Source organism: Amphiura filiformis, chromosome 20 (assembly GCF_039555335.1).
Source record: "Amphiura filiformis chromosome 20, Afil_fr2py, whole genome shotgun sequence".
Taxonomy (NCBI): domain Eukaryota; kingdom Metazoa; phylum Echinodermata; class Ophiuroidea; order Amphilepidida; family Amphiuridae; genus Amphiura; species Amphiura filiformis.
The window spans coordinates 8,808,241-8,828,433 of NC_092647.1; the positions used below are offsets into that span (position 1 = coordinate 8,808,241).

The window sequence follows — 20,193 nt, forward strand, 5'->3', positions numbered from 1 at the left end:
CAGAAGGTTGATAAATTGCAAAATAAAACATGCAAACAGAGTCAAAAAAGCATGATGTTGGTGATTTTATTCCAATGGAAATATCAACATATCTCTTTGACCAATGACTTGTTGCCCTTCCTCATTATGTTGGGTTCTTTCATCATCAGCGAACATCGTTTGTGTAAACGAAATGGTAAAATAATACCTTACGAAAAATATCTTAAATGAATTTTTCCATAAACATTGTGTGCATTTTAACGGTTCTGTTTAGAAATGTTTTCCAAGTACATCAAATAGATTGTGCAAAATTTGTTTCAATTATGAACTATTTGACAGTACATACTTAAACCAAGCAAAGTACCCATAACATACATCTGCTGCCTTCGAGGGATGTTTTACTTTCAATTTATTGTCTAATTTTATTCTGTTTCCAGGTTTTCAAAAGCCTTGTTTGTTATTTTAATATTTCCATGCCGTGTCATCATTGTTTCCATTAAAGTAAAAAGCAGATGTAAAACCTTTACATGTATACATGGATCCAATTCAACCAGGTTTCAGTTCATTTCACTATCAACAAGGAAGTCGTAGACCGATACACAGGAAATCTAACACACAATACAGCCGAGTTTACTTTTACACCGAAAGTTCCTATTATGTAGTACTATACAGGCTGTGCCAAAATGATTGTTACACATTGGTTTTGGTGTTTTTTGAAAAGTCAGCTTCCTCCAAATGCAACATCGAATCTTAGTTTATAACCTTTTATCACATTAATGGTGGATCTATGTTGAATTTTGACAAGACAGAAGCTGGCAGACTTGACCATAACCACTGAAAACTGAATAGGTACCAATAATTTTGATACAGCTTGTATACTTAGTTCTATAAACCATATTGCAAGTATTTGTATTGTGTCGAACAGTTATTGTTTCTCATTTCAGTGCTTATTATTTAAATGTTTTATATTTGTTTTTATAATTTGTTCATCCCAAAAGTCGTATATATATGACTATATACCTGCAACTGCATGGAAGTTGATACGTAGTTACAGCAGGAATGCACAACAATAACCCTCTGTTTGATTAAGTTAACAAAATCTGAATCTTTAATCATGTTAATGAAGCGTTTAATTGATTGACAAGGATTCTGCACATTCTGTCGCTCAATATTCCGGATGACTGATGTATATCCTGATCCAAACTTTTCCTGCGAAGATCACTGTTCAGCGAAGTCCACTGCAAACTTGAATTTATATATCTTTTGCTTATAAAATCCTCGCACAGATGACAATTTCCAAAATTATACTGCTTTTACCAATCACTCACTTTCTCCAGGAAACAGGTTTTTTCTGCACTTATCCGCTTTATTGACAGATGTGTTGTTTCATAGACAGAAGAATATTGTTCCCTTGAGGAGGACGATCTTCTTCGTCATTGCTGTCAAATGACTGGTCCCTTCATCTGCCATGAGAAACACTTGCTTCTGTCTTTTATACCAAAGTAGTAAAACTGGAAATTCCCAGATATGATTTTCCCATCATGATGCAATACAATGGTCACATTAAGACATATCAGGATTTCCAAGATCAAAAACAGATATGACTGAATTTGTTTTTCTGATCAAAACGGGTCTTTACTTGAAAGGGGTTTCCATCTTACATATCTCTTACGAAATAGCTTCGCATGTAAACAAGCATAAATGATCAAATTAAATTACCCAGAGCACATCACAATATGGGGTGAATGCATGGAAAGTAATGAAATACAGGGCACAAAGTTAAACAGCAAAATAAATATTTTAGTTTCTTTTTGTTTATGCTACACATTTGTCATTCTGAGTAGACTAACTATATTATAACCAATAAACAGATGATGATGAATAGCCAACATCTACCCAGCATCCATCATGTCTATAGAGACACAAACAAATTACAAGAACAAAATCATCATTTTATTTAATATGAATGCGACCTTTTAGATTCCCACAGAACAATTGTATAACCATACATGTACATTTTCATTAATCAAAGTACGAGCTAAAAAGGCGTTTTTATTCAGTGTGTGGGGGTTTCATTAGCTCATTCATTGGAGTTGCACAATCATCCAATTGTTCATGCTGTGATGACGCTGTTGTTTTGAATTGATCTTTATTCATATCTACTTCTCTCCTGGCTTTGCTTTCAACTTCATCGTCGCCAATTCCTGCCAGATCAGGGCGTCGCTCTGTTTCTTTCCTCAGAAATTCCATCGGCGTTTCATAATCATCCACTCGAGGTCTCGCCTCCTCATTCTTTGTCAAATATCCTTTATCTTGTAACATCGGAGTTCTTTGATCCATTGTTTCCCCTTCGCTATTTGAAGCACTGTCATTTTTGGAAACTGCAGGCGGCTTTGGAAGTTCTACCATTTGTTGTTCATACTCATCTGGTTCTTTTTCTCTTTTCAAATATTCTATCGGTGTTTCATAATCATCAACCCGAGGTCTTGCATGCCCATTCTTGGTTGAATGTTCTTTATGATCTTGCAATATTGGAATTCTCTGATCCAACGTTCCTTCCTCTTCGCTTGAAGCACTTTCATCTTTGGAAACTTGAGATGGTTTTTGAAGTTCTACCATAGGTTTTTCATAATCATCTGTACGGTTTCTTAAAGTTTCTTCTTTACTCGCCACCTCTTTATCATTTGAATCATCCTCACTGGTCTCACTACTATCATTTTTTATAGAAAGAACAAAATAATCATGATTTAAGGGTTTTTTCGCTTCATCTCTTTTGTGTTTCTCTACGGGTTTTGCATACCCAACATCCTCAAACTTCCGATTCATACCACCATTGTTTCCATCATTTGACGGTTTGCAATCTTTCAAAGATGTCACCATGTACGGGTGTGCTTTTTCGGCATCATCAGTGGCTGGAAAGGACAACGGAGGCTTGATTGGAGAGCCTTTGTGAGCCATACTTTGTTGGTCACTACTTCCGGGACTACTTCCTGACGATGATCCTAAGTTTTTCCCCAGCGGTATACGCGCAAAATTCCTCAGGGGCTTGGAAGGCATAGGAGGGGTTTGATCTGATTCAGTGTCGGTTTCTTCAGTACGAGATTTCACCGCCAACTTATCTAAACTGTGTCGCTTTCTCTTAAGGCTACTTTTCTTCATTTTCCGATGCTGTTTGGTACGCAGTTTATCGTAGCTGTTTTCGGATCCTGATTCACAAGCAGAACTCGCTCCACTGGTGAAAGAAGTCTTCCGAAGAGTACGATCTAGTTGATCGTAATCGGCGTTGTTAGTTTTGTAAAATACAGAGCCAGGACTTGACATACTTCTAAAAGGTCGCCTTACAGGTAACGTATTGGAAGAAGATAAGTGATGATCACCAGCATGACTAGAATGAATTGATAACGATGACCCTGATGGACTCGACACAGGGGTTTCATGATTAGAGCCTGCTTCGTGTGAATAGTTGATTACTATATAAGGTGCCGTAATTTGATTGTTGATGGTAGTAGGTGCTGGTGTTATCTTATTTGTGGTACCTGATTGCAGAGGAGCATCTTGAGGTGGTGCTTCGACTGCCCAATCACAAGATTGGTGAATATCAGAGTCGGGGATATCAAACGATGGTCCGCTTGTTAAAGTTGGACTAATAGGCTCTACCACAGGTTGTCTCGTTCCGTCGGATGCTAGGAATATAGATTCAGAAGTGTCTGCTTCGGGGATGTTGGGGAGTTCCCTATTGCCCATGCTGCTTGTTTGGCGGACATAACCTTCTTGGGCCTGTCCTCTGTCGTTAAGGTATTTCATTAGACCAGTTAGGTTACGTGGAGCCTGGAGTGGGGACTCTACAAGGTCCACACTATCTCGACCTGGAGAAGTAACAAAAGAGAGATTTGTTATTTGTAGACAAATCGAGATAAATAGTAGATCTCAACTATGTCAACATGCACGTGAAATGTCTCTGCCAGACAGTGATTTTTGAAACGTTACTTTTAAGTACGGCAATTATGAAATAGCGTCCACGGATCCAATATTCCGATGCACATAAATAGTTTGCATTGAACAGTATAGTTTAGTATGTAGATACCTAATAGTGAGAGTGATAGAGGAATATAATGTCAAATCTAGTCTTACCTGTCCCAATATCGAATGGTATGTCTCCTGAAGAGGTCAAACTGAAATAGAATCATGCAAAAACCATTTCAATACGGAATGTATCTGAAGAATCCGCATTTTTTTAACGGCGCCTTAAAAAAATTACATTTTCCTCGTATTCGCGTGCTGAAAATAGCAGATGGTCGATCTCAAGCGACATGGCACTTTAGTTGTGAATTTGCCAAATTTGTCACTAGCTGTCGTGATATTTGCTTACATTATAACATACATTAATATGAAATAGAAAACGTGGTTCATGAACGTAAGGAAGCTCTTTCGCGATGATCCGCTGGTTAATTAATATTCCTCGCCGGGCCCAAATTCTGCGCATAACATTTTCATTTTCTGCGATCGCGAAGTATCCCGGGCCCTACTTTTTTTTTATCAATAAACGTGCGCCAGAATCTGGTTGTATTGGGTCCTAGTAGCGCACGCTAGAGAGCTAGAGAATACTTTTCTACATTTCCACATTCATGGCAAATGATGGCATTATAAATGACACAAGTCTGTCAAGGTCTTGATTTCAATAGTCGTACATGTACTTTTATATATTGTTTTAAAGTGCCCAAACACCATTAATAAATGCTTCATGACGCGGGCCTAGAGAAGTAGATCATTTGCGAATACCACCAGAGTCCTTAACCTTCAAAGCTACCCCTTCCCCGTCTTAGAATGTGGTCTCCTGGTATATGGTGTAGTTCTCTTGAAAGACAACTGGATTGGATGTCAATACATTTCTTTGTGCTTGATAACCAATTCCAGATTGAAGAAGTTATTTACAGTTAATTTATCAAGACCAAGTGAAAAACTTACGTTTTTCTGCTGACAGTTTCGCTAGAAACCTTCTGGCTTTCTCAAAGCATTGATGATGTTATTGATCCCTATCTGCCTTGACCGGATGTTTTGATTTTCCCGGAAGTGGTATTCCTATCTCCAGCGGTGGTCTTGAGCAGAGGATCAAAGATGCGACTCAGAAAAAAAAACTCTTACAGAAATAAATGAATCCGCAATATTACTGATCTTATTCTTCTTCTTCTTATACAGTTCAACACCCCTGGTGGGGAAGACGAACCGGGTTGTGGTGTGCGCATAAATGCTAAGCTACTGGTAGTTAATGACTTGTGTCTTGAATTGTTTGGGGTCTCCGATAAAACTATCTCCTCTGACAAACTGTTCCACTCCTTAAGAGTTCTAGGCAGAAAAGAGTGCTTGTAACAGTGATCATGTGTCAAGAGTAAACCATATCATAGACTGGAACAGTTCGTCAATCATCGACAGAGAAGAAAATCGAAGAGCAAGATGTTGTAGTAAAGGAAGCGATCTGGATTCGCAAAAGAGGGGACAAGACCATGAACAGAGACGAGGGCACGTTCTTTCTGAGTCACATCTTTGATCCTCTGATCAAGACCACCGCTGGAGATAGGAATACCACTTCCGGGAAAATCAAAACATCCGGTCAAGGTTCCCGCTCCAAACAGATGAATCAATAACATCATCAATGCTTTGAGAAAGCCAGACGTTTTCTGGCGAAACTGTCAGCAGAAAAACGCAAGTTTTTCACTTGGTCTTGACAAATTAACTCTAAATAGCTAACCAATTACAGAGGTCCCTGGACTTCGGATCAAGCGTTGGCGTATTACAGCTGAATTCTGATGAATTCATCTGAATTCTTAAGCAAGAGTTTTGTGTACTGCTCGTTATTGGAGAACAGTACGACACTTGTGTTTCGGAAGAGGGTTGTGTTAACTTACCCAATATAATCTGATTTTCTTTTGTCTCTTCTGTTCTTCCATAACAGGTACACTAATATAAGAAATATCATGAGAATCAGGAACCCTAGTATGACACCAAGAGCCACAGCTACATCCTTGGATGAACCATCATCAGGAACACCTTCTGCAATAGGAAAATAAACCAATCATGGAAGATTAATTTTACTGCTATTTCTGGTCTTACCTTCATGTAAGCATCACGCAATTTTTATAACCCTAACCCTAAACCCTGCCCCAGAAAACCAAACCATAGAATTTGTAACAATGCTTACATGAAGGTTGAACTCTATTTCTCTGTAGCTTTTATTGACACAGACATGAAGACCGCTTTAATACATACCTTGGAGACAATTTCCATTTTCATCGCAGTGAATCCCGACACCACACATACAGGGAATTATACATGTCGGTCCATACAGTCCAACCATACACCTTATGCAGCTGGAGATATGAAATAAATGGATAATGATAGTAGTAGTAATAATAATGAGCACCTTATCCTAGGTGCATCTGCAGGTCACCTGTTGGCAAGATGGTGTTGCCAGAGGTTCTAGATTTTATGTCAACCTTTTTAGGATGCATTTGATTACAGAATTGTAGGCCCCTGTCAAACTGTGAGGAAGGCAGTCTCCGCTATTAGCTTCTGTTGACTGAAGGCTGTTCTTTCTTCTTGACATAGATCCCTATGATTGTTTCCCGGATACACTCCCGTCTAAAATTACGATATCCAACGTATTATTTTGTTGTCGAAGATGTGATTCATTCTGTCCAAATGAGCATACACATCGGAATCGCCACAACTGGTGCTGGTACGTATGTGCTGATACATGCGTTTTTCTAGTATCTGTTCTGTTTCATGTACAAGTCCTTGCATTGTGTAGCATAGTCAACATTACTCTGTTTGTTGGAGGATTTTCAGCCAACATCAGATCCCCGTCTCAGTTAAACCTACCAACAATTTGAGACAAAGCTGGTTCACCCCCAAAAACACCAAAAGACAAACAGGTCAATATTTGTCATAGGTTACAAGGACTAGTACATAGGTGAAACAAAACAGACATTTGCAAAACTTCTGTATCAGCACAGACGTGCTAGCACCGGTTGTGGCGATTCCGCAGAGTATATGCATTTGGACGTAACGAATCACACCATTGACGACAAAGACGTTAGACAGGGAGCGCAGTCAAGGTTAGCGCAATCGATAAGACGTTCGACTATGGTGCGAGAACTTGCGAGTTCGAACCCTGGCGGTGGTATTATAAAAGTACACCCTCGTGGAAAAATTGAGTTAGCTTGAAGTTCCCCTGGACAAGGAACTATTTGTAACCCGTACAAAACTCCGGGAGCTGATCCTGGTTGTGATGGCTATTTGTGGAATGTCTATATGGTGTGCGCTCTTGAAGCAGCAAAGTCCCTGTGTTGTTTTAAATGATTTATGGAATGATGTGGGCCGTAGTGATCAGCGACAACCTGTAAACTGTACTGAGGCTTGTGGATTAACGTCTTTGTATACCATGTATACTAGAGTTTGATCAGCTCGTAATCGGTGAGCCTTATAAAATCGCGGATTAATATCAATATATTTATTAGGAGAATTTACTTGTAACATCTCGCCATAAGTATCACAAATTATTAATTGAAGTCCTATACTTTGTGTACTTTCTTTAACACGCAAAAAATAGACAAGGCAAATCAACTATATCACTCTTAAAGTGGGTCTACTTTTCGGCGTGGCGGTAAAAGCGGGGGTAAAAGCCTAATAATTCCCGCCGATTACGAGCTGTTCTTACTTGTTTCCTTCAGGACATGAGCAAAGTCCATTGACACTTTCACACATGGCATCTCCTCCGCATGTACACATCTCCACGCACTCAATCCCATAGTGTCCTGTGTCGCAATCTCGGCCACAGTAGTCTCCTGTCCTCCCAACAGGACAACGACATGTCTTAGTCGAGTGATCACAGTAGCCACCATTGAAACAAGGACATTCTGATAAGAGAAGACAAAATAATGGGACATTATACAGATGAAAGTCAGCATTGTGAAATGTTGACTAATTGGCTCGTGTCTTTAATAGACTTCGATACAACTGTGTTTCTATGTTCCGTATAGTAGTCTCCCCGCCCGGCAAAACATGTCTCATATTACAGCACTGGGGCAATCTGAACTAGAATTCAAGTAGATCGCTAAAATCGTGAAATACATGCACTTTAAATTTCAGTTTTGGATTGTACATACTGCAGTTACTGTCCGTTTTCCTATACACAATACACAATGCTCTCACCATTGACGCGCGACCTTTACAAATAGTGTATGTTAGAAGTATATTGCCTTTGCCTAGTTAACATCACTGTGTGAAAAACCGGGGTGAAAAATAACCGGCAAATATTTAAACTATTCTCCAAACTTCTAGCAAATATATTTCTCTAACATGACCTAAAATTACAGCTAGGTTAGATGTTCAGAAATAGTCGCACTTTCGTAGAATATGAGTGAGGGCAAAGCATAGCTAGCTCATAGCTAGCCAACTCCCCGTGTTAATTGAATGGAGATTTGACCGAAAATATTGAGCTATATTGGTAACGGACCGCTCCGTTCTGAAGGATGCCACAAAAACGGTACAAGCTACATTTAAACTATTCTATGAAATTCTAGAAAATATAGTTTTGTAACATGTCCTAAATTTTAGCTAATTTAGGTGTTTGGAAATAGTCGCACTTTTGTGTTTTAGGAAGGATATGTAAACGACAGATAACACCAAAAATATGAAGAAATTATTTCCAAACCGTGTTAAGTCAACAATCATTATGTTGCTCATTTTCAAGAATGCTGGTTAACAATTTAGCAGGCCATTGTCTCATTTCGTGAACAAAGGTCCACATACCATTGTTTCCTTGCGTTTCCTTTATAATCAGTTACCCAACTGAAGCTGTATTATAGCACCTCATAGCGATATCGCACATATAAAACAGACACATGTGCACAACCAGAGAAGATCCGATTTAATCAGTTGAGCTGTTTCAATGAGTGTTATCTTGGTTTAATAGCTTTTAATGGGGTTTAAGTCCTGCAAAGGTCGAGATGAATTCTACTGTAGACATGACTGCATCATGATTTTGACAATCATAGGACAACGCCATTGTCTCGACCTTGGCGCTTTACCGTATGTCATATTTTAATATATTTTAAAAATACTAATATTTTGTAATTGAATATCTGAGTGGAAGAAGATCCAACTCCACTTTTTCACAAAAATGATTTAGACCCAGCATTTTATTCCCACCATATTGTTCTTCCGGCTTCCTTGTGTGTGAAAGAAGAGCACAAATCCACTCTCTGTCTTCAATCATGGTTTTCATGCAATTTCCAAACGTGCGTAATCTGCGTATCATATGTACATTTGGATATCACAAGCTCTCTATTGTATTTTAATGAAGTACTAATCCGTATCTTTACTCCCATTCTTTGTGCATAATGGTCAATACAAAATACTTCCAACTGCAATCGGAGGTCCATGGATCTCTAAATTTCACCCACTGGTTGCTCTTTGAAAGCATGTGTACGGGGTGCTGAATTGTAGGTGGGATTTTTTTGTTTAACAAAGGGGAAGGGGGACAGACATTTTGGGAGGTCGTATTGCACAGCCCCTAAGAAAGAAGGAGCCTCACAATATATCAAGTGTGCCACCTATATGACTAGACACATGATCACATGTCCATCAAAAAGACAAAAAGATAATTACCTTGATAACAGTCAAATATTGACATTTCTGTCTCACAACATTCAAAATAGCGTGTCAAGCCATCGGCATGGTAGAAGGAGCCTTGTCTGGAGTCAAAGAACAATAATGCAACAATTATTTTATGCCATCACTCAGCATGCTCAGGTCATTTGTATTACAGAGGATTATACATTTAAAATGAACTATTAAAAACAGTTCAAAATAAAGTATAATGATTAATTGTTTTGAAATAAAGTGTAAATTAATTATATTTTTATAAAGATTTATTTTAATTTGAAAAACGAACAGATCTTCCTAATGTTTAACGAGATGTGGTATGATGTTTCATGTTCTGGCTTTTTTTAATGTTAGATTCCAAATTTGTTGTATTGCGACATCGGTTTTGAATGAAAAGCAAAAATGTGTATAACAATGCTATGATAGCCAATACACTTCCGATGTGGTCGATTTTCGACCAAATTCCGTTAAACAAGCAATACTTTTCGCATTTCTGAATCCTTGCTTACGCGTGGGTGTTTGTTTTCCAGTCGTTTAGTTTTTTGTTTTGCAATTAACAAAAATAAACAGCAATCAACTAAACAATTGAACGGATGACGTAAGCCTCTGCTGATGATGACAGTCATTGATACCCATTGCCAGGGGGAACGATACTCCTATGATACACCTTTTAATGGCCATTGGCCCGATCGACAGCCTCATTCCCCATTTTTATTCACCTAAACTGAGATTTGGGTATCATATTTTTTCTCACTACCCCAATGAAATTTTAAAACGGCCGAGAAATGGTGTAAACAAAAAACTTGTGGTAGTTGTAAAATCAATGTTCAAATCATTCAATTTTGTTTCTGATATATTTTGATATTGAGCCTTTGCAACGGGGCTTGAGATTGGAATTCCAATTTCCTTTTTCATGAAGTAAGGGCTACTACAAAGTAAAATTGTACAATTGTGTTTGGGAGTGGCCTTCTGTCCTTTCGCCTTTTCCTTGCTATATTCTCCATTTCTTGCTTTGTTTATGCATCTTCAATAGCCTACACTGGCTATCCGCCAGGCTTGTGAATTTTTATTGTATGAGCTTGGAACGGTCCATGGATTAGCATGTGTTCCTCACGGACAACCTGGGTAAACAACAAACAAATATTATAAAATGCCCAAAATTGGCGTTGTATATTGTAAAAATTAAAAAATTAAAAAAATCCCTTAAAAGGATATGGCTCACATCCTGTAAGTACAATTCTTACAAAACTGAATCTTGCCCCCAAAATACTATGGTTACCCCTCAATGCCCTCATGTGTATTTCCCTTAAACTAGCCTTTTTTCGTATTATTATCAATAATCTTACCGTATACCAAAAGCTACCAAAGAAGTAGCTCTGTATCATTTAAGCTTAGGTCTAGTGTTGAATCTTGTAATTTTGAAGTTGATGAAAAAAAAACCACTGGTGGTGTTTGCTGTAGGCATACATACTTTTCAAATACCCGTATAAGCTGGTATAAACTTACGAATTTAGACGAAACTTAAAATGCATTGGGGGGCTTTTGGAAATGTCTATTGTATGCTGGCCATATTGCTACATGTATGACCTCTAATAACATTGACCTGAAACTGCCAAAATATGGCCTTCTTTTTGTGGTTTTGACCCTTCAGTGAGTATTTTCTCAAAAACATTTTGAGAAAATACTCACTGAAGGGTTTTTTTCGTTGACAGATTGCTACTTGAATTAGGAAAACAGCCGCGTAGTACATCCTTTGGGCCCATTTACTGTGATTTTACACTATAAATCATGAAAAAAATTGCTTTGGGTACTTTGTGAGTGAAGTCCTTGTAAAAAAATAATAAAGTACGTGGGTGAATACAGGTGACCCCCTTGAAAAGATCTGTTGTAGTTCTGTTGTAGATCACATTGATTTCTCAACAAGTATAAGGTCAATGTCATCCTATGTTGCATGACTGTCTGACCTTGGTTGCCTGTCTACTTCACTGATTTCCACCCCATAACACCGCCACCAACACATCCACTTTAAGGCGGGTCGGAAGGGAGCATGACCAAGTTGCACTCAAATATTGAGACAAATAAAGCAGACTCACAAGTCACAAGAGTATAATAGTGCATATGATTATATAAATGAGATCCTAGGGCTTGATTCTTCTTCTTCTTTTTTTCTCTCCTTTTTTAAGACTTTTATTTTGGAATGCTTTTGTAAAATATTAGGCCTACACAGGTATAATTAAAAAGAGAACCGTGAGGGTCACTATATGGGGTTTATCCCTCGGAATATCGCATTTGAAAAAAAAAACACCAAGAAAACAATACATTTTCGTGTAGCAGTAGCACTGATGGAAAGATCGAAAACTATAGTATAACAATGTAAAATTTATACACTCAATACCTCCCTCCATTCATCAATTCATCGAAATCCTTTGGACGAGAACCAACAAATAAATTTTATGTGCCCCTGGCCTTGTGGTAGGAAATACGTGGCCTACATGTACATGTAAGCTCATGTACCGGTAAATTGAATATAAAACTACATGTACATGTAGCCTAAACATGCATGATCAATAGTATAAAATACAGTAAACATACATGGTAAACTTGGGTACTTATCGAGAACAATATTATCTCGAAATGAATTTAAAGTATGTTTGTTTCCGTATGCGAACATTTACTATTCCCAACCCAAATCAAACCATAGAATTTCTTACTTAGGGACCGCTCATTATTAATGCGGGAGGGGGGGGGGAGAATGTTGAGCTTTATGGGTGAAAAATACCTAACCCCTCTATTGCCGTGAATCAACTTCACGTAACCCCCCTATTGAATCAAACAAAATCACATAACCCCCCCCCCCCCTTCAAGCAAACTTAAATATTAATTAATTCAGTCACAGGGATTTTGACATTGGGGGTGATGGGGTGGGAAACCATTTCTTGAATTCATAGGGAATCCAGCTCTTTTTGGCGACAAAATAAGTGTATTGTACAAATGCGCGCGAAGCGCGAGGACATTTTTGCCATTTTGAAGCTGAATTGATGAAATATGATGCAAATATGATTTGCAATTTTGTGACTAAAATTGCCAAAAATAAGGTTAATTTGGTCAGAAACCTACATAGGCCTACAGGTGATTGTATTGACCATCCCCCTGGCAAAATAGGGGGGAATTTAACCCCCACCCATCCCCAGGAATCTACCCCTATGCCAATAGATCTACTTTTGATGAGAAAATGTATGTGTGTGCTTGGAGGTGGGGTGGTCATGTGGTGAGGATTGAGCGGTGTGTGTAGCATGTGGCAGTGGCGTAGATTTCTTTTTTGACATTGGAGGGTGGGGAAGGAAAAAGAAAATATTTCTTGAACTTTGTATAGTGAATTGGCCGTTGACTATGTATATAACTACAAATATTCGCGAAGCGCACAATTTGTTGGCCCTATTGAAGCTAAAATGGTGAAATATGGTGCAAAAGTTAGACAATTATATGGTATGATTGATATTGTTACTATAAATTAATGCAAGACCTTCCAGGATACTTGGTGTTAAAAAATAGTGAATGACTATTAAATTTCACATGACCCCCTATCATGAAAAATAAAATCACATAACCCCCTGTTTGTCAAAGTGAAAATCACATAACCCCCTACATTTTTCCCGCCCCCCACATTAATAATGAGCGGTCCCTTATACATGTATATAGCAATCAATACCGGTATTTTGCAGAACAAAAAGATGTTTGCTTGTCCGCGACCAACCCTTATTTGACAATCAATGCACGAAATGACCCAGCAATAAAAATATTCCAATTCATACCTATTTAGGACTTTTTATTAAGAAAATCATGTATATTTTTGTTTGTAAAATTAACTTTTCTTTTGACTAACCTTGGCTGACAGAATTTTGACGTTTCGTTGTAATCGTATATATTAAGGGGTGGTGCAATAATTATGTGTACCCCCCGGTCTGGGGATTTATAGGGGGGGCAAGCGATTTTTGGCAGACCATTTTGAAAATTCACCACCCCAGGGGTACACATAATTATTGCACAGCCCCTAATGTCCAATCAAAGACTATCGCATGATACGTACAGGAAGTTTTCTTGGGGTTTGTTTGTGCCTCTAAAAATGTGTGCCAAAAACACATGCACCTTCAAAAATACTTGTTGCCCCTCCGTGCCCCTCACAATCACTTGTTGCTCCGACAAAAAAATGGGGTCAAGTTAACAAATTCATTCTGTCGGTGTTGACGGGACTGTCAGCAGGACGGTTTGGAAATGTTGCCCCACTTTAATAGGCTATGATGAAGTCCTGCACGTCATGCTCAGCAGAGAGCCATACGGGCCCGGAGGTATAGGCCTAAATGAGCACATCTTGATCACCAATGACGTGCAATACTTCATGTTCCAGCTGATGTTCAGAGCCTAATGCTGTAGTCACATGATCATTTTCCCCTTTATACCAAAAAAAAAATGGGCAAGGAAGTGCAATGTGACTTTCGGGGGGGGGTTGGTGATGAATGGTTAAAAAAAGGCTTGAGTCTAAAACACAGTGGGAGGTCAAGAGCCCCTTATGGCTATGCCACTGATTCAGGCCTGCTTGGTCTACTTCCGTATATCAATTTTATGTGTATATATAGTTAGGGCACATCCAAATAGCCCTAATATATAGGTCCTTTTAAACACACTCTGAACACCGCTAATACCCACTAACCACCCCACCCGATCTGGGGAATTAGCAGTCACTGGGTTTAGCAGTTCTCTGGATGTAGCCAGGTTTTATGGTATAGCATGGTTTTTGGATCACCACAGTCAAAGGCCCTAAACTAGTAGGGCTACATCCGGGGGCTACATTCAAAGAAGATTGAGCCAAGATGGACCTTTAAGTCGCTCAACCTGTTCTGAACAAACAGTAACCCTATGTCATTTCAACGCAGTTAATAGAAACTCTTGCACATATACTGACGATGCCAATGATTGCAGCCCCTATCTGATTTTTCAATCAAAATGATTAAAAATGGGCTACTCCACTTGAAATTCATACGCCCAATAGAAGGCATGACCTTATCGGGGTGCCCGCATCAGTCCGAAACGTCTTCAGTCCGAAACGTCCTCAGTCCGAACAGTCATCAGTCCGAAAATGAAATGCACTATTTTAGTTCGAAACATCTTTAGTCCGAAACGTCTTCACTCCGAAACGTCGTCAGTCCGAATCTGAAAAACACGTCGTCAGTCCGAATCTGAAAAACACGTCGTCAGTCCGAATCTGATTAGGATTAGGGTTCGGGTTCAGGTCAGGGTTAGGGTTAGACGCCGGCTCCCGAGGATTAAGACTATAGTCCCTAGGTTAGGATTAGGCTTAAGTTAGGATTAACGTAGGGGTTAAGGTTAGGGTTAGGATTTGGATCAGGGTTAAAGTTATATTAGGGTTATAGTTAGGATTCGGGTTAGGATTATGGTTAAGATTAGGGTTAGGATTAGGGTTCGAGTTCAGGTCAGGGTTAGGGTTAGACGCCGGAACAACTGCTCCCAAGGTTAGACGATATATAGTCCCTAGGTTAGGGTTAGCATTAAATTTAGGGTAGGATTAACGTCAGGGTTACGGTTAAGGTTAGGATTTGGGTTAGGATTAGGGTTTGGCTTAGGACCAGGGTTAAGATTAGGCTTCGGGTTAAGATTAGGTTAGGCTTAGGGTTAAGGTTAGTGTTAGGATTAGGAACACATTTGGAAACCGCTGAAGACATTGGCATTTCTCAACATAGCACTGGGGAGAGGGGGTGACAGTTTTCCGTTATTTACACGCAAGCGTTCCAAGACTTTTTTCGATGATTGTAGTATAAGACACTAGTAGCCTATACAGTATTCAGGGAAAGTTTTGAGAACAGGTTCTTAGGAGTTGATCCAGCGTCTTAATCATATAGCACCTAGTATAAGGCACTAGCAATTCGTATTAAGGGTAAGTTTCGAGAACAGGATCTCAGGAGTTGTTCCGGCGTCTTAGTCCTCCGGACCATCGGGTATAATGGTGCCTATATCACCTAATATAAAGCACTATAGCAAGCAGTATTAAGGGTAAGGTTTGAGAACAGGTTCTTATAGGAGTTGTTCCGGCGTTTTAATCCTCTGGACCATCGGGTATAATTGTGCCTATATCACCTTGTATAATGCACTAGCAATCAGTATTAAGGTCAAGTTTTGAGAACAGGTTAATGTTCTTAGAAGTTGTTCCAGCTTCAAACCTTAACTGTAACCATGACCCGTACCGGTACCCAAACTTTAACCCTGCTCCTAACCCTAACTCTAAACCTAACCCTAAGCGTAAATGAACCCTAACCCTAAACCTAACCCTAAGCCTAAACCTAACCCTCATCCTAAACCGAAGCCTGAACCAAACCCTAAGCATTACCATAACCCTACAGGTTAAGGTTCTTAGTTCTTCCGGCGTCAAACCCAAACCCTTACCCTAACCATGACCCTAACCTGAACCCTAGCCCTAACATTAACCCTAATCTAAGCCTAACGCTAAGCTTAGACTTAACCCTAATCCTATCCCTAACCCTAAGCCTAAACCTAGCCCTAATCCTAAATCGAAGCATTACCCTAACCCTGGGTTCTTAGAAGTTGTTCCGTCGTCTAACCCTAACCTTGACCAGAACCCGAACCCTAACCTTAACCGTAACCCTTACCCTAACACTAGGTTCTTTTTCCGGCGTCTAACACTAACCCTTACCCGAACCCAAACCTTCACCCTAACCCTAAGCCTAACCCTAACATTAACCCTAACCCTAAAACTAACCCTAAACCGAAGCATTGCCCTAACCCTAGGTTCGTAGAAGTTGTTCCATCGTCTTACCCTAACCCTGACCAGAACCCGAACCGAACCCTAACCTTAACCGTAACCCTAATCCTTACCCTAACCCTAGGTGCTTAGGACTTGTTCCGGCGTCTAACACTAACTCTTACCCGAACCCTAACCCAAACCTTCACCATAACCCTAAACTTACGTTTAACCCTAACCCTAACATTAACCCTAACCTTAAGCCTAAACCTAAACCTAACCCTAAACCGAAGCATTACCCTAACCCTAGGTTCGTAGAAGTTGTTCCGTCGTCTAACCCTAACCCTGACCAGAACCCGAACCCTAACCTTAACCGTAACCCTAATCCTTACCCTAACCCTAGGTTCTTAGGAATTGTTCCGGGGTCTAACACTAATAACCCTTACCCGAACCCTAACCCAAACCTTCACCCTAACCCTAACCCTAACATTAACCCTAGCCCTAAGCCTTACCCTAACCATAGGTTCTTATGAATTGTTCCGGCGTCTAACCGTAACCCTTACCCTAACCGTAACACAAACCTTAACCCTAACCCTAATCCTAAACTTAAGCCTGACCGTAACCCTAAGCCTAACCCGAACCCTAACCTTAAGCCTAACCCTAAATCTTACCCATTACTATACCCTATCCCTAATCCTAACCCTTAATTTAAACCTAACCCTTAATCTAATCCTAACCCTTAATCTAAACCTAACCCTTAACCCTAACAATAACCATCCTTACCCTAACCCTAACATTAACCCTAGCCCTAAGCCTTACCCTAACCATAGGTTCTTATGAATTGTTCCGGCGTCTAACCGTAACCCTTACCCTAACCGTAACACAAACCTTAACCCTAACCCTAATCCTAAACTTAAGCCTGACCGTAACCCTAAGCCTAACCCGAACCCTAACCTTAAGCCTAACCCTAAATCTTACCCATTACCATACCCTATCCCTAAGCCTAACCCTTACCCATACCCTAACCCCAATCTTCAACTTAAGCCTAACCCTTTCCCTAACCCTTATATTAACCTAACCCTAAGCCTAAGCCTAACCCAAGCCTAGCGTAGGCACCATCAGGTATTATTGTGCCTATAGCACCTATTATAAGGCAATCAGTATTAAGGTCTAGGCTAGAGTTAGGGTTGGGGTTATGGTTAGGTTTAGGCTTAGGGACAGGCTTTGGGTTAGGATTAGGCTTAGGGATAGGCTAAGGGTTAGGCTTAGGGTTAGGCTTATGGTTAAGGTTAGGGCTAGGGTTCGGGTTAGGGTCATTGTTAGGGTAAGGGTTCCGTTTTGATGCCGGAAGAACTCTAAAGAACCTTAACCTGTTCTCAAAACTTGACCTTGATACTGATTGCCTTATAATACTAGGTGCTATAGGCACAATTATACCTGATGGTGCCTACGCTAGGCTTGGGTTAGGGTTAGGCTTAAGTTTAGGATTAGGGTGAATGTTTGGGTTAGGGTTCGTGTAAAAGTTAGTATTAGACGCCGGAACAACTCCTAAGAACATAGGGTTAGGGTAAGGATTGGGGTTACGGTTAAGGTTAGGGTTCGGGTTCTGGTTAGGGTTAGACGCCAGAACAGGGTAATGCTACGGTTTAGGATTAGGTTTAGGCTTAGGGTTAGGTTTAGGGCTAGGGATAGGCTTAGGGTTAGTATTAGGCTTAGGGTTAGGTTTAGCGTTAGGGTTAGGGTCATTGTTAGGACAAGGGTTCGGGTTTGACGCCGAAAGAACTCCTAAGAACCAAAAACCTAAGAGGTGCCATAGGCACAATTATACCCGATGGTGCCTACGTTAGGTTTGGGTTAGGGTTAGGGTTAGGATTAGGTTAATGTTAGGGTTAGGGTTCGGATAAGGGTAAGGGTAAGGCTTAGGTTTAGGGTATGGGTTAGGGTTATGGTTATTGTTACCGTTAGGCTTAAGTTTAGGATTAGTGTAAGGGTTAGGATTAAGGTTATGGTTCGGGTCTGGGTTAGGGTTAGACTTATTGTTAGGGTTAGGGTTATGGTTTAGCTTAGGGTTAGGCGTAGGATTGTGGTTATTGTTAGGGTTAGACTAAAGTTTAGGATTAGGGTTAGGGTTAAGGGTTAAAGGTTAGGGTTATGTTTAAGGTTAAGTATTCGGACTGAAGACGTTTCGGACTAAGGACGTTTCGGACTGACACCCCGTTTGAAATCCACACTTCCTGTGTGGGAGATTAAGGTCATGTCTTCCATAGGGTGTATGGATTTCAACTGGAATAACCCCATCCATCGATAATTGACAAATTCCACCCCGTAGAAGACCGACACAGATTTTACAATTTCGAAAATAGCAGGAACGATTAATTTTGTTTTTGGTATTTCCCCAAATTGCAAAATATTTACATTGAAGTGGGAGAATAAGACGACCATAATATAATTAATTTTTTCGGACTTTTCTTCAATTGCTCATATTCGATTCAAAAGTGATAAATACTAAATACGATACGATGGTGATAAAACCTGTCATCGCATTGCATATAATGCCCTCTTTGATATAATGGTAATGGGGACGCATGTACAATGTTCAAGTATGACTCATCTATAGACGAATCCAACGAGTGATGTTCAGAATTCAGTCGGCCATTACTGGGTCCCGTCTGCACCAAACTGGTGTTTTATAGACCGATTGGGTGGATAAAATCCGCTTAAAAATCGACGTTGAATTTTATTGTGTTGTAAACTTTCATCATTTTTTGTCTACGTGTAACACGGGTGATGGAATGCAGTTTAATATCCCCGCCAAGGCCACATCATTTCACATTTTAGGTGGTATAGACATAAGGGGGACCCAGCTATGGCTGCCATTGAGGTGTAGGAATAACGTCCCCTCCGATCGGAGTACTTGCATGATACAATTTAATTCTAAACGTGCTAGATGAACCATGGGGAGCGCAATCCCAAGTGGTGAATAAGGTCAGACTTCTCTTGTTCCAAGCCAAAACAAGTTCCACCAATTGAACCTAGGACCTCGTGCACAAACGAGTAAGTCTACTCTAAACACTAGGCTAGCTACGCTCTCCCTTCTCACCAATATCAAAGATTCTACGCCAGGAACGATATTTTATTTTCAGGAAAGTATTCTTACCGACATTTTCCTGACCGGACCTTTTCGATTGTAGAAATCGTCTCGATAGCCGAAGCTTTCATACCACCTTGCACCGTTGTCGCCGACATAGTTGTGGTCGTAGTTTCCGCTTGCGATTTTATCCCATCGACAAAGACGAACAGAAAAACATACAAGTACACAAATATTTTATTTGGCCTGAAATTCCAACTCCAAAAAGTATCGTTCTCCATATCAGAGGAAATCGTTTAACATTTCGCCTTCGTCAATTAAATCAATTACTAGTAAGTTCCAGGTTTATAAATGCCCTATTTGAAGTTTACAGAGCACTTGGTAATGTGTAGTCCTTTTATACCTGTTGTCTATGTAGTTGTTTATACTTTACATGATCTGTAACCTCTGTGTCAAATACGTGGATTTTCTCGCTTCAACGAATCTTGGAAGTCAAGACCACTTTTTCGTCACTAAATGCATTCGCATGCTGCTATTCGCTTTATTGCTCAAAACAATATTAATGTATCAGAAAACCGAAAAAATGCCAGCTGAACCCACACTGTAACTATGAATGTTTGTACTTGTATGAATGCAATTACTATGCTGATTACAATTATGGTTATGGCGCTTTATCTCAATTTAAATTAGA

The 20,193-nt window shown here is 39.8% G+C and overlaps 1 protein-coding gene across 1 annotated transcript; it reads right to left on the reverse strand.

Annotated features, from left to right (window-relative positions):
- Positions 1–50: 50 nt before the first annotated feature.
- LOC140142825 (uncharacterized) lies at positions 51–19,931 on the reverse strand. The gene is made up of 7 exons (XM_072164835.1): positions 19,572–19,931; positions 9,646–9,731; positions 7,694–7,892; positions 6,244–6,344; positions 5,883–6,027; positions 4,111–4,151; positions 51–3,845 (listed from the first exon to the last, which is right to left on the reverse strand). The coding sequence occupies exons 1-7, from the start codon at positions 19,781–19,783 to the stop codon at positions 2,032–2,034; spliced, it is 2,598 nt and encodes an 865-aa protein (XP_072020936.1). The 5' UTR covers positions 19,784–19,931; the 3' UTR covers positions 51–2,031.
- Between the last annotated feature and the right edge of the window lie 262 nt (positions 19,932–20,193).